Here is a 14,795-nt window from a genome sequence, read left to right as displayed (position 1 = left end):
CAAAGATGCTATGCTGCTGGTTCTGAAGATGAACCAAAAAATGTAGGTGGCCCCTAGAAGCTGGAAACAGCAATGAAACAGATTCTTCCAGAGAGCCTCCAGAAAGAATGCAGCTCTGCTTTTCCCATTTTAGATTTCTGACCCCCAGAACTATAAGATAATACATTCATATTGTTGTAAGCCACAAAGTTTGTGATCATTTGTTCCAGCAGCAACAGAAAGGTAAAATACTAAGTAATTTTAGGCTGTGTGGTTTTTGCCCAATGTGACCCCTATACGTTGAAGAAGGACATTTCACAAAATAATAAAACCCCAAAAGATGACTGAAAACAGGATGCTTTGATAATTTGTTAACATGGAATTGCTAGTTTCCTTTAATTCCACAGCTACTGCTGTGGTAATGAACTGTATCCACTGATTTCCAATCTGTTTCCTTGTCATGGACACCTACAGACACACACAGAGACAGATACACACACATAGACACACATACTTCACTTAAAATAGGAAATAGAAAAATTTCATGGTGGATCTGGATCTGAGACCCACCACGGTTCCCTGCATCTCCTGAGTGACATTTCCTTCCAGGAGCCCTGAGTCTCCCTCTAGGCCCTTCCTCCCTCCCTGTCTCCTAGTTCCCTGGCTATCAGAGGGCTTCCTGATTGTGTCTGAGGCAGCTGTATTCCAGAGCCCAGGCTACTGTGAGGCACAGATCACGAAGGAACAGTCTTATGGGTTTTTTTTGTGTGTGTTTTTTTTTTTTTGAGAATGGAGTGAGGCTCTGTTGCCCAAGCTGGAGCACAGTGACGCGATCTCTTCCCACTGCAACCTCCGCCTCCTTGGTTCAAGTGATTCTCCTACCTCATCCTCCTGAGTAGCTGGGATTACAGGTGCCTACCACCTTGCCTGGCTAATTTTTTTGTATTTTTAGTAGAGATGAGGTTTCACCATGTTGGTCAGGCTGGTCTTGAACTCCTGACCTCAAATGATCTACCTGCCTCAGCCTCCCAAAGTGCTGGCTGGGATTACAGGCATGAGCCACCATGCCTGGTCCGGTGCTATTTCTTTATGGTAACAAAACCTCTGGTCAAATCAGCCAAAGATGAATGTTAAATGGTTCAGGCTGGGTATGATAGTGGCTCATGCCTGTAATCTCAGCATTTTGGGAGGCCAAGGTGGGAGGATCACTTGAGGCCAGGAATTTGAGACCAGCCTAGCCAACATTGCAAGACCGTGTCTCTATAAAAAATAGAAAAATTAGTCAGCCATGGTGATACATATCTGGAGTCCCAGCTATCCAGGAGGCTGATGTGGGAGGACTGCTTGAACCTAGGAAGTTGAGGCTGAGGCTGCAGTGAGCTGTGATTGCACCACTGCACTACAGTCTGGGTGACATAGCAAGACTGTCTCAAAAAAACAAACAAACAAACAAAAAGGCTCAAGGCACCATGAGGGCAGAATATCTATCAGATCAGTGGGCTGAGTTTTTAAACAGAAAAACTGTATCAAAGGCTCCTCTGGAGTTTTGCTTACATGGGCCTAGCATCAATGGTCCAAATGAGCTCACAGTCCCTCCGCCTTCCCTCCTCCTCCCCTTCCCTTAATATGCAACTTGATTGCACAGAAGCGAAGGGTAGGAACTAGAGCTAAAAATATTTTCCTTTTTTTTTAATTTATTTTTTTTTAGACAGGGTCTTGCTCTTTCATCCAGGCTGGAGTGCAGTGGTGCAATCACGGCTCACTGCAGTCTTGACCTCCCGAGCTCAAGTAATTCTGCTACCTCAGCATCCTGGGATCATAGATTTGTGCTACCACATCCAGCTAATTTTTTTTAATTTTCTGTGAAGATGGGGTTTCACTATATTGCCCAGGCTGCACCTTTATCTTTGAGGGTTTTCCTGAATTTCAAAGAGTCAAGGCGGACACCCCATAGTACCACTCAGCTTTCTCCCCCATTCTCTCCCAAGGTGTCTTCCAGAAAGAGGGCCTCTGGGGAAAATGCATTTCCAGCCATCATTCCTTCAACTCCGGCTTTATGGAACATAACCTTAAACTTGGAAGGAACAGAAACACATACATGCTCAGACGTGAAGGCAATGAGCCTGGGAACAGCAGCCATTCCTTTCTCCTTGACTTCCGGGAACATCTTAAAGCGTGCGATCATCATGGCATACATGTTAGATATGGCGCCGCCTAAAGTGCACAGCAACACACAGTTACTTTATTTATTATCAACCTCATTTCACATGCAAGCAACATTCCTTATTTCCACTGACCTGAGTCCTCCTTTGACTCAGAAGAAAACCCTATTGACTATCTTTAAACTGAATCCTCAGACTCAAAGGCGCTACCCCAGAGGGCACATTGGGACAGGACAGGTGCCACCGCCACACCCCATCTCAGTCACTAAGGGGAACTACAGTGGATTCTACTCTTGCTGGAAGCCCTTTGAAGAGGTTTTTAATTCAAAAGCAAAAGGTTTGCCTCCATCCCAGCTTGTGAGCGTGGTTATTCTGCATTAGGTGTGTACAATTCTGGTTATATCTGGATGGAGAAACCTTTTTTTTTTTTTTTTTTCATTTCAACTCATTCAGTGCCTTGCACTTGGATTAAGATAAATCAGCTGTTACTGGTGTAAGCTGTTAATCAACTTTTTTTTTTTTCTTGAGAAAAGGTCTCACTCTGTCGCCCAGGCTGGAGTGCAGTGGCAGGATCTCCGCTCACTGCCACCTCCATCCCCCGGGTTCAAGCGATTCTCCTGCCCCAACCTCCCAAGAAGCTGGGACCACAGGCATGCGCCACCACGCCCGGCTAATTTTTTTGTGTATTTTTAGTAGAGACGGGGTTTCACCACGTTGGCCAGGCTGGTCTCAAACTCCTGACCTCAAATGATCCACCCGCCTCGGCCTCCCAAAGTGCTGGGATTACAGGTGTGAGCCACCACGTCTGGCCTAATCAACAATTTTTACTGAGCAGCAGTCCCCAACCTTTTTGGCAGCAGTGACGCGTTTCGTGGAAGACAATTTTTCCACATACAGAAGGTCGGGGGCTGGTGGGGGTGGGATGTAGAATGCTTTTGGGATGAAACTGTTCCACCTCACATCATTAGGCATTAATTGGATTCTGGTAAGGAGCATGCAACCTAGATCCCTCGAATGCACAGTTCACAATAGGGTTCACGCTCCTATGAGAATCTCATGCGGCTGCTGATGTGACAGAAGGCAGAGCTAAGGCTGGTAATGCTCGCTTGCCCCTTGCTCACCTCCTGCTCTGTGGCCCCGTTCCTAATAGACCGCAGACCTGTACTGATCCACCACCAGGGGGTTGGGGACCCCTGTTATAAAGAAGAAACCTCCAAGTCCATCTCATCATACTCATCTGTTCATTCTCTCTAAACTAGTTCTTCCCTCTCAAAGACATTGAAATAGAATTGTATTAGCTAACAAAACTTATTTCATAAGTATAGAAAAACATACAACTAAGAGAATTTTCAGTCCATATTGTGTTACTTTTTCTGTGTCATCCAAAGGTTGTCAGGGATTCCATGCCATAAGATTTGTGTCTTATAAGTAGACTCTCACTTGACAAGCAAAGAAAACCCAGGGCTGTTGGGAAGTTTAGGATGTTTGCAATTCAGGAAAGACAGATTGTTATGAATGCAAATTAATATGCTGGGATGGAAGACATGAGGCCATGGGGCAGAGTGAAGGTACTGCCTCTACCTCCTGACCAAGGGGAACACCCCAAGCCCTGCCGTCACGTGAGTGTTGTGAGTTACTCTCCTTCCTGGTGGCTGAGGAGCAGGAGGGCTCCATGTCAAGCTGAATGGCCCAGGCAGGGGTATGACCTTTGCCTCTTAAGCCCTGGGCTCTGACTCAAGCAAGCCGCCTGGCACAGAGCACTCATCACCCAGATCCATGCCTCTGTCCTCAGTCAAAATCTGGGCGATTCCTTCCTTTCTGGACTCTAGAGACACAGGACAGGTAGAATCCAGGTCATGCCTGCTCTGAGCAGACACCCGGTCTGAAAGGCTGACTGTAGGATGCTGGAAGCAGGGTCTGCTTCGAAAGGAAATTCCATCCTAGCTCATATTTTTGGCACTTACTGACATTTTGGGCAACATAACCGGTGAGGGCTGACCTGGGCATTGTAAAGTGTTGAGCAGCATCCTTGGTTTCTACCCACCAGATGCCTATAGCACCCTCTCCCCCAGACAATCAAAAGTATCTATAGATATTGCCAAATGTCCCTCGTGGAGAGCAAAATGATCTTGTTTGAGAATTTAGTTGCTCTTAAAGAGGCTGGAGAAGGAAGAAGGGGAGAAGAGAAAGGGGAAGACGTACCCAAAGAAAGTGCTCTTCACATGCATTTCTTCTGAAGCTTCCAGCCCTTCCCTCCCACACCTCACTCTGCAACTCAGCTGTCCTCTGGCTAAAGGCTCAGCAGCCCTGAGTGAGAGAAAGAGGCTTCTGGGCCTCCAGACAGAGAAGACCGTTTTGTGTAACAGAGGCATGAGGACAAATGCGTGAGCCCTACCTGCTCTTATTACCTACGAATCCTCTAAGAAAGGATGTAAAAGCAAGTGCTACTTTGGGAGACTGAGGTGGGCAGATCACCTGAGGTCAGGAATTGAAGACCAGCCTGGCCAACATGGTGAAACCCCATCTCTACTAAACATACAAAAATTGGCTGGGCATGGTGGTGCATGCCTGTAATCCCAGCTACTCTAGAGGCTAAGGCATAAGAATTGCTTGAACCCAGGAGATGGAGGTTGCAGTGAGCTGAGATCGTGCCACTGCACTCCAGCCTGGGTGACAGAGTGAGACTCTGTCTCAAAATAATAAAAAATAAAATACATAAATAAAAGCAAGTGCTGAAACATTATGAAAACCCTGTTAGCTAGGAAAAGGTCGGTGACTAAGCCAAGCTTTCTTTCCTAGCCCCTCTTTAGTCTTTGTGCTTTGTGACCTGCTGAGCTGTAAGGAATGCTCTGTATTTCTCTGGTTCCCAGTGTAGGTGACATCACAAAAGCAGATTTCTTCTAGGAGTCCTAAAGTACTTTCCATGAAGCATGAAAGCTTTGGATATTATCGATGGAGGTATGACACAGTATGTTTTAAGTCACAGACCTAACTCTTCACATTGATTCCCAGGGAATGAGACTTTTAGGTCCCAGATGCATAAGATGTGTGGCTTTCTCTATCCCCACCCCTTAAATTGTAAGACCCTTTACTGCAGGAGCAAGGCTGGTTGCTCCCGGGAATAGCATCCATAGCCAGTAAGGATGCGATAAGCCATTTATCCTCTGTGATGTCTTGTAGAAAGTAGAGCAGAAACAGGTTGCAATGACCTTTTCTGCTGTCTCCTCCCAGCTTTGCAATGTCTGCACTGCACTGTAGTTTGACATCTATGGCTTGCATCTTGGGGTAAGAGCAAATGGGTCTTTAGGCTCCAAGGAAGCCTATAATTCCCATGCTCAAGCTGAAGTCTTCTCCACGTCAAAATCCCCCATCATCAATGAGGATGGAGGGTAAGCTCTAAGCCTAGCAGAACTGCCAAAGAGAATTGTCTCTCTGGGTGTATGTTTTCTGCGGCATGTAGGTTTTTCAGACCAGCCAGGTAAATCAGGCCTAGCTCTTAGTCAAATTAGTCAAATTTTCAGGGTCAACGGGTACAGCTGTCCTCTCCCTACTCCTGGGAACCATTAAAACTTATGCACGGGAATAAATTCAGCATAAAATAAATGCAAATAAAAGAAAAAAATAGAGCCAAGCATGTTCTTGCTTCATCTCAGGGACAGATCAATCCTATAACCAACCACACAAGGGTGGGAAGAAGAAAGGTAGAAATGAGGTGGATCTCTGTACCCCACCTCATTCCTTATGAAAAATGTTTTCAAAGCATCAGGCAATGATGACAAAGCTCCTTCAACAGGGATGGTTTTCCAAAGGAAAACTAAGTACTAAGTGCCATAAAAAATAAAGGCTAGCTTAAAATTCATCACAGCTGGTGTTCAATGACTTTTTAAAAGGCTAATTTTCCCTTCCATTTAACTAACACCTTTTCCTTCAGCACCTGAAAAATTGTGCTATATATTTAAACACATCAAATAAAATAGCTGACCAGAGCTTGCAGGCAAACATGCTTAACTTAAGCCCTGGCCTTGGGGTCACTCTTGCTTACTTATCATTTCTTCTTTCCGCTTTTTCTTTTCTCCCCTATCCCGCCTCATCATTTGCTTGTCTTTGTAGATTTACTGAAGAGAGATCACAACCACTTGGCCTTTGCTCTGTCTGACACAACGACAGGTGTTGCTCTGGCCTCTCTCTCAGGTGGGTCCTGTCTCAGTGGACTAATGACACCCGCTGCTGCCACTGATGAGCTGATGGTCTGCACAATGGGTTTCTTATCCATGGGTCAGTGACTCTCTTTCCATTGCCTTCCTAACTTCTATTTCTTTTCTGCATCAAACCAAGGTCACACACAGAACCGTAAACCAAGGGCACAGCTTTTTGTTTCAGGTTGATTCTCTTGGCTGGAAGAGGTCTAAATAATGGAGCTTAGAATGCAATGGCTGGTGATAAAAAGGCAGGCTGGAAAAGACTGAATGGCATGATAAAGAAGAGAAGGGATGAGAAAGTTCGTGAAGAAATCATCACCATTGCTCTAAGAAATTTTCCCCCAAGGCGTTCTCCGTCCTCCTTGAAATTAGTGTAAATCCACTTTGGTGCTTGTTATTTCAAAGACAGAGTGGTCCATATGCTCTACTGAGTAGATATACCTTGCTAGGCACGCTTGAACAGCAAATGCTTTATTAAATGAGGCCACCAATTTCCTTTCACTAATTCTAGGAAGAGCATCAGAGAGTCAATTTCCTGATTAGGAATCTTGATTCCTTTGTTCCACATTATCCATACATCCTGCTTGTAGGATCACAGTAGAAGCACTGGGTAAGTACCATCTCTGATTATGCTCGCTTTGCACACAAACAACTGATGTTCAAGCATGGGTTACTTAGCTTGGAGGCATGTTCAATGGTCATGTGCACTTAATCACATTCATTCTTTTGATCAACACACAGTCTATTTAACCTAAGCAGAGGCATAGGCTAGATATTTAATCTTCCCTAGGTTTACAACAAGGCATTACATATTAGAAGAGAAAACAGAAAGAAAGTTGAAATATCATGTACCGGGAGAAAATATCCCATCGCCAGAGCCCCCTGGCCAGCCAATGATTTCTCTCATTTTCTTTAGTGTGACATATTCCAAAAGCACAAATACTGGAGCAATTTCATAGGTGAACCTGAAATGTAGTAATGGCCACATTTTACCTCTGTAACTCAAATAAATAATTTACAATCATTACAATAGCTACAGAACTATTCCCTTTTTCAAAACATACATTTACAAGTGTTATGATTATAACATTAAGCAGAGAGAAAATTATTTCAAAAAGGCCTTCCAAAATGTTTGTTTATTTTTTCTATATCTCTACAGTCAAGAGCTCCAATTACTGACATAATGCACGAGGGGAATTTATTGTATTAAATAAATAAAAAATATTGCAGAGTAACATGATTTAAAATATAATATCTGGTCCCATTTGTCTGTGACATTATGTACAATAATAAATCAAACATGTCAGAAAAAAGTCTCTTTTGTGTTTTGAAAACTTTGTAGAGTTTGATTACATGGAAGATGTATCAGGACTACCTTCTGTTACATTACACTCGCACTTCAGAAGTTTGTATCACTATTTTAGTGGCTACTTAATAAAAACAGATTTTCACATAAGACGTAAAGACTATGGAATGTCACTAATAATTATCCTAAATTACATAAAAACACATTTGGCTACTTACATGTTAGTATTTGCTGTTGATGTCAGCCAGTCTGCTGCTAATCCAACCATATCCAATCCAGTGGAAAGTTGATTGAAGTATCTAGGATGCCCTGAATAAAATGGAATACCGGAATCAGGATTGCCTCCAATGAAAATAAATGCCTCTCAAACACATGATTTCTCTAGCTAAAGGACCTTGAAAAATCTGTCAGTAACAGGAAATCCATAAGTAGAAATCCAACATGTACACACGTGTGTATGCACAAGAACACACACACACATGCACATACACACACACCATAAAAGTGTTTCCTCTAACCACGAAGAATACTTTAGGTTTTGATATTTCTTAAAACATACCCCACAAATTTTCCTTTAATCGTACCCTATAAATATAACAAATATGGTTTGCAATCTGCTTTTCTATTTTCAATATTTTCGCAGGCTAAAATGCTACTGCAACCCACAGCCATTCAGACAGGTTACTTCTTTATACTCATGCTGCTAGAAGTCCTTTTTTGTTGTAGTCGTTCTGAGAATCAGTCATACCATGACATCCGCCAAGCATGCCAACATTCATAATAATATCAGTGACAAATGGCTGATGATTACAAAAGACAGGGCAAAAATGAGAAAATAGGACACTCTGCTGAGTGATTTGCCCTGGATTCAAAAGGTGATGATTGTCTAAAGACGGCATGGACAAAGCTGATTCTTGTCAATTCTTCTTTGTTAATTATAAACAACAGAGCTCCTCCATAGTTGTGATTTAAAATAAGGCCACATACCGTCAACATCACTTTTATCAACAAGATACATAAACATATATTCAATGGACTGATTAGTCCATCGCAAGCCTTATCTAATTAACTTCTAGATTCCTCTAAAACTCTCTAAATGGATTGACATCCACATTCTCCTGAGGCTATTATTTAAAATGTGATTATAAATATGTCATTAGCATTCAGTTTTCTCCTCTTGCTCCACAAAAGCCTGTCATTGATAGGTCTGTGATTTGCACAGCAGCAAAAATTTTAGAAGATGGGCCATTATGGAAATAGTATCTGATAAAAAAAGTATCTTCCACATCCTGGACATCTGTCTGAAGCCTGGGATGTGATCATCTCTCATCTCCAGCACAGGCAAAACAAGATAAAGGAAGGCAATGGGGAAGAGCAGCGACAAAAGTCAATGGCTAGCTTATCTCCTGCACTGGAGTGTTCTCTTATCAGCCTCAGGCATGTGGCCAAGAGTTAGACACTGGGAAAAGATAGAAGCTGGGAGGGAGCACATTTTAGCGGGATCAGGACTTATGCATCTATTGTGCATTCTCCAGCATTGTTTTATGTCCTCGTGGCATCGTGTGGTACCCCTCTATCTCTGATGCTGACCCCCTCAGTTTACCCATCCACGAAGGGTGAGAAGGCTTTTTTGCTGCTGTGGCCACTGACGTCTGGAGCAACCCTTCACTCCTCTCTGCCTCATTGACTCCCCCATTTCATTATGCTCGCAGCTGAAATCACAGCCGTTTCCTCCCTCCCGATGCGTCTTCATTTCTCTTTCCCTAACCCTTTTTTTTTTCAAGTGAGGAAATTAATAAGGATTATAATTCATATTCATTTTCTGGATGAATGTGGTGTCTATGATTAGACAGTATTTAACTCTAGGGAAACTTGGGAACGAAAACCTCTGCATAAGATGGAGAGAGATTGTGAGGGGTGTGTTGTGCCTCTGGATATCAGAAGGCCAATTCACCCTGATGATAACTTTCCATAAACAGTGAAAACAGGTTTGATGCTTTCATTGCTAGGTTTCCCTTCCTCCCTATATATATTTTGACCTTGCTCTGCCATTTCACCTGAATCTCTCCTGCCTCAAAAATTTCACTTACTGATCATGATGGGAAAATAGGGAGGGAGATGGTTTGACAGGTCAGATCAACAGGCTCTCTTGATTTCTGGCAGAAGTATTCCCCTAATGACATTTGCTCTCGTCCTGTGGCCCCTACAGGCGGCTTCCCAGGGCTGCCTAGCAAATCAAGGCAGGGCTCTCTCCAAGGAATTGTGAGACCTGCCCCCATCGGTCAGGTGTCCCTGCAGCCCTTGGCCTCCTGCTGCTGTCGCCACCCTGCCAGGCCCTGTGATGGGAGCAGAGCGCACTGCGTCAGGCATCGGGTGGCCACACAGCCTGTGCAGCCAGGAAGATGGCGAGCTTGAGATGTGAGAACCGGCTGCTCAGACTCAGGGATGCTCCCTGCAGACTAGCAAATGAGCCCAGAAGGATGCGCAGACTCTGCAGAACAACCAGCCTCAGGCAACTCTGACCCTGGTGCTCACGATCAGTTGGGAAGAGGCCAAAAGTCGGTCCAAACTGCTCTTTATGTCCTGGCAACACTCACACTAGGGCTGCCTCATCTACTGACGCTTAATTCCCTTTGTCTGATGGTTTGGTAAAAGATTCAGGACCACATTTAAGTCCTACTCTTCCCCAGCCAGCACCACCACCACTAGCACCAAATCTAATGATCTCTGCAAATGCAAATTATTCTGGAATTCTATCATTCTCTGCTCAGTTTTCCGTGTTCCAACATTTCCTTTTACAGAGGTAATTTTAACAATCCATGAAGACATCATTTTCCCACTGCCGTTCACTCCTCTCTAAGCTTGGAGCCCAAGTGGAAATCAGATTAAGGTCTCTTAGTAGAAACAAGATGATAATATGCATTTTATAAAATAATCTCTTGAGGAGTATTAAAATGTCCGGTAGTAGCAAGGGTGGTAACTAATTTGACATACCCTAAATAGCGCTAGATGACAAGTATGACAGTTATAGCACAGAAATCTATAAAGTTGTCAGCTGAATAGAGAAAATGACTTCTGTTAATTTTTTGAAATGCTATTTGAAGGAAAAGGCCAGCAGACTAAATATGTTATGAAAACTATTGAGAGATTGAATTGATATGCCTTGCTTAGAAATCCAACTTAATCCATCACATTTTTATCTGAACTTTAAATAAAATGCATTACAGTGACACCTAACAGTTTCACAAGCATTATGGCAAAATGTAAGTATTGAATTAGCCCATCTTTTCCTGGCACTAAATGCAACGTTGATAGACAGAAATATAACTTTCATTGACTTACAGTTCCCATTATCTTAACTCTGTAGACTGCATTTCAGGCACCACTAGCTTTCAAGAATGAAGACACAAAACATTTCCATAGGTTCTTTTTGGTTTGGTAGCAATACAAACAATAGGTAGCAATTTACTATTAACGTATCTAAATATAAGGTATGGGGAATGGGTCAAAAAATGAATTAAAAGCATCACTCAGGATTGCACTATGAATGCAGGAAAAGCTGAGGAGGGGTAGGAAAATTTTTAATGCCTGGTATAAACATCACGTGGGTTCTTCATGAATGTTAATTGAGGATGATGTCTAATACACCTTCAAAACTCCTATTCCATAGCCTGACTTTGATAGAAATCTATGTCCCAAGGCTTTTCGTATGCCTACCTTTCTTCTCTGTTGGTACAAACAATGTGAACAAAAAGAATAAAAGAACTAAACTTCTCACAGCAAACATTTTAAGAATGTTTCTTATTGATTAGCATAATACTAATTCATCAGCAAAAAATTTGCAATCTAAAAAGATGACGTTTCTATGGTGATGAATGTTCATGTCATATTTCACATTTTTTATTTGCTAGCAAATCTTTTAAAGGCTAAACATCAATTTAGATCCACAAAGTCCTCCCCACCCCTGGAAATTCATTCATACTTATTTTTGTTGCCTTAATGAAGTGTCAGCCATCGTGTATCAAGATGATTAGAGACAATGTAAAAAGCGAGGATAATCAAGACCTGGGCAGATGAATAGCTGACTTTGTGTAGATAACATGAAAGCTCGGAATGCACCCAAATAAATGTTATAAATGAAGCTGTAACATGGATGGAATATAAAGAATCCTGTGAAAAGCCAAGAGACCACAAAAGTACATTTAAAAAAATTTCCCCCTAAGGATATCTGATTTGCCTCTCCCCCCCTTTTTTCTTTATCTCACATATACAGTGGCTGGGAGGAACACACATCCTTATATAACATGGCTGAATTGCTAAGCTAGTCTGTATCATGTCTGCTTGTGTGTTGTGCACATTTCCTTAAAAACAAGTGAAAATCTGAATTCAAATCTGAAATGTTGGCCATTTGACACAATGTGAAAACATCCCTCCCACTCAGTGATTAATAGGGTGGTGAGTCCTGTTTCTGACCAGTTTTATGCCAAAGAAAATACCAGCACAGCACTGGTATTCGGGCTTTTGTTTGGATCATGCATTTTTGGAGCTTTTATTTCCATATTCTCTTTCTCCACTTTGAGTTCTTTCTGTTGGTCTCTGCTGATGAATATTTGCTTCTACACCAGTGGTTTAACCTCTGTGTCCAAATACATGCAACGTAAAATCTGATGATTTACACTTAAATCATGTTTCTGACATTATCAACTTCAGAAGCATGAACAATAACAGTGGAAGGTGCTTTGGATTAGAATCATTCTAATAATGACTATTTTTTACATGATGAAAATAACTTTGCAATTTTGAAAATATCAGTAACTCCATCAAACAAAACATTTTATAGAAAAAAATAAAATAAAAATTGTAAACGAATAAAGAGCTTTATTATTTTCGATGAGACAATACCTGTTTTAATTGCATATTTTAGAGTTGTTTGGCAATGCATCAAAATTTCCTCCAAATTTTGTGGTTGGTCTGCCAATTCCCAATTATATTCTTGGAGAAGCTCATTAGGGTAATGGAAATCAATCACTTTGGTTGATCTATCGAAACTTTTCACCACATACTGAAGTAAAATGTTCATAACATCTTGCAGAAACGCCAAAGTGGGCCTTTCTCCATCACACGCCGGCAGCAGGTCTAAAGAATGGAATTAAAATGCCACATTTTAATTTTACTTTGAAAATATTCAAGGCAAGATCTTGATGAGGCAATAACATTTCTTTGAATTGAGAGATTTCATGTTAAATAAAGCTTTTGGAAACGCAGAACATTTTTCTTTAAAAGGGAGACATTTTTCAAAGGTGAAGGGAATGAATGAGATAAATTACGATTTCTCTTCTTCCCCAAATTAATTACTGCATTTCAATTCATAACTTATATTGTTTGCTTTCTTTTTTTGAAGAGCGTGTAGCTCCGTTTATCTACTTCACAGGAGTTCGTCCTAAACGTGTTTCTCAGTAAACCATCTTACATGTTTACGGAAATATTTCACGTCAGAAGTGTTTGTCTCGAATGCCTTCGGGTAAACCAAAGTGGAACAGGTGCGTTAAGATCTCTGGTCTGATAGGAAGGCCCGCTATTTCTAAAGTCGGTGTGTGTGTGTGTGTGTGTGTGTGTGAGAGAGAGAGAGAGAGAGCGAGAGAGAGAGAGCGTATGCATGTGTGTCTGCATGTGTGTGCGCGCGCGTACATTTGGGAGACGGTGTGTAAGTGCACGGGGGTAAAACTTGGCGCGCGGGTTTCAAGTGAATGGAATCGTTCTCTTGTGCGATTGCAGCTACAAATCACTCTCGTGATCTAAAGACCTAAAAAAAAAAATGCAATTCTGAATTCTCGGGCACGGTATTTGGAAACCGAGTCCCACCCGAGGCCCCAGCGGCCTAGGGAAGCCAGCCGTCATCGATTCAGTGCGCGCACGAGCGCCTGGATCATCGGCCACCCGCCACCCCAAGGGCCGCGCTGCGGGAAGAGCGCCACGGTCCTCAGAGCCCTCTTGGAGCTCCGAGGCCAGGTTCGGGGGCTTGGACCCAGCGGGCAGGTCCCGCATTTCTGGCTTTTATCTGAAGATTCTGGCAGGTCCCGCCTCCGCCGCCACCTCGACACCCCGTCCGGCTCTCAGCGCGGGACCCGCACCGGCCGCGGTGGGCGGGGCAGAGAGAGGGGCAGGGGCGCCCTTGGGCTCCCCGCGGAGTCTTTACCTGTTGCATGGAGAAACGCGTAGTTGACATCCGCTTTGGGGCAGCTGCAGGGCTTCTGGTCGCAGGTGCAGGCGGCCTTCCGGGGGGCGGCCCGCGGGGGTTGGCTCCCGCTGCTCTCCGCCGGCTTCTCGGCGTCTCCATAGAGCAGGGCTGGGTAAGGACACCGAACGCGGGCCTCGTCAATCCTCTGCCGGGCCCGGTTCCCTCGCTCCCGCCTACCCGCAGCCAGGAAACCCCGACTCCGCTGACGCGGATGCGGAGGTGAGAAGACGGCTTGGACCCCGCGGGCCGACCTTGCCCGCCCCGGTCCCTGGGCACTCACCGCACAGTTTGTTTCCGATGCCGCCCGTGAACTTCTGAGCCACTTGGCACCAGGCTCGCGCTGCAAGGAAGAACAGGCAGGCAGACAGCAAGGCAGAAAGAGAACAGACGGACGTGTGAAATTTCGTTCTATGTGAAAATAAATCAGTCCGGGTTCCTAGAAAGGGCCGCCTTCCTCCTGGGGGCCGCTCAGAACTCGGTGAGGCCGGCAGGTGCGGGAGGCAAGCGGGAGGCTGGCGGCCCGGGCCCAGCCCTCATTTCCTTTATCTGTTTCCCAAGAAGAAGCCCACACCGCTGCCCTTCCAGGTGCCAATCGGCTCAGGCAAACTCCTCTCCCTGCCTAGCTTGGACGAGTTTTCCTAAACACTGAAGCTATCCATTTTTTCGCAGGCTGTCTTTCTAGACCAAGAAATCTCTCACTTTCCCCCCCCCTTTTTTTTTTACTATCTTCACGGTCACTCTGTCCCTCCCCAGGGTCCAGACACCCGGATCTTAGCAGCGCCCCAGGACCACGGAATTCCATGTCCCCGAGACACCGCAGTCTTTGGGGGGCTCTTCCAATCTTCTGTGGAAGGGGCCCGAGACTATTTGGGCGTCTTCCCAGGGAACAAGAGGCTGTAGAGGTCTTGAGC

The 14,795-nt window shown here is 44.0% G+C and overlaps 1 protein-coding gene across 2 annotated transcripts in view; it reads right to left on the bottom strand.

Annotated features, from left to right (window-relative positions):
* The window catches only part of GAD2 (glutamate decarboxylase 2), a 90,492-nt gene that overhangs the window by 74,972 nt on the left and 725 nt on the right, over positions 1–14,795 (bottom strand). For both annotated transcript variants that reach the window (XM_063727256.1, XM_024253712.3), the window contains exons 2-7: positions 14,165–14,224; positions 13,843–13,992; positions 12,549–12,782; positions 7,865–7,955; positions 7,193–7,305; positions 2,078–2,193 (exon numbers count right to left, since the gene is read on the bottom strand). In XM_063727256.1, the coding sequence (XP_063583326.1) occupies positions 2,078–2,193; positions 7,193–7,305; positions 7,865–7,955; positions 12,549–12,782; positions 13,843–13,992; positions 14,165–14,224 (764 nt within the window). The remainder of the gene's footprint in view (positions 1–2,077; positions 2,194–7,192; positions 7,306–7,864; positions 7,956–12,548; positions 12,783–13,842; positions 13,993–14,164; positions 14,225–14,795) is intronic.

This window comes from Pongo abelii, chromosome 8 (assembly GCF_028885655.2).
Source record: "Pongo abelii isolate AG06213 chromosome 8, NHGRI_mPonAbe1-v2.0_pri, whole genome shotgun sequence".
NCBI lineage: Eukaryota > Metazoa > Chordata > Mammalia > Primates > Hominidae > Pongo > Pongo abelii.
The sequence above is the reverse complement of the archived record's forward strand: the minus strand, read 5'-3'. Positions and strand labels throughout refer to the sequence as shown.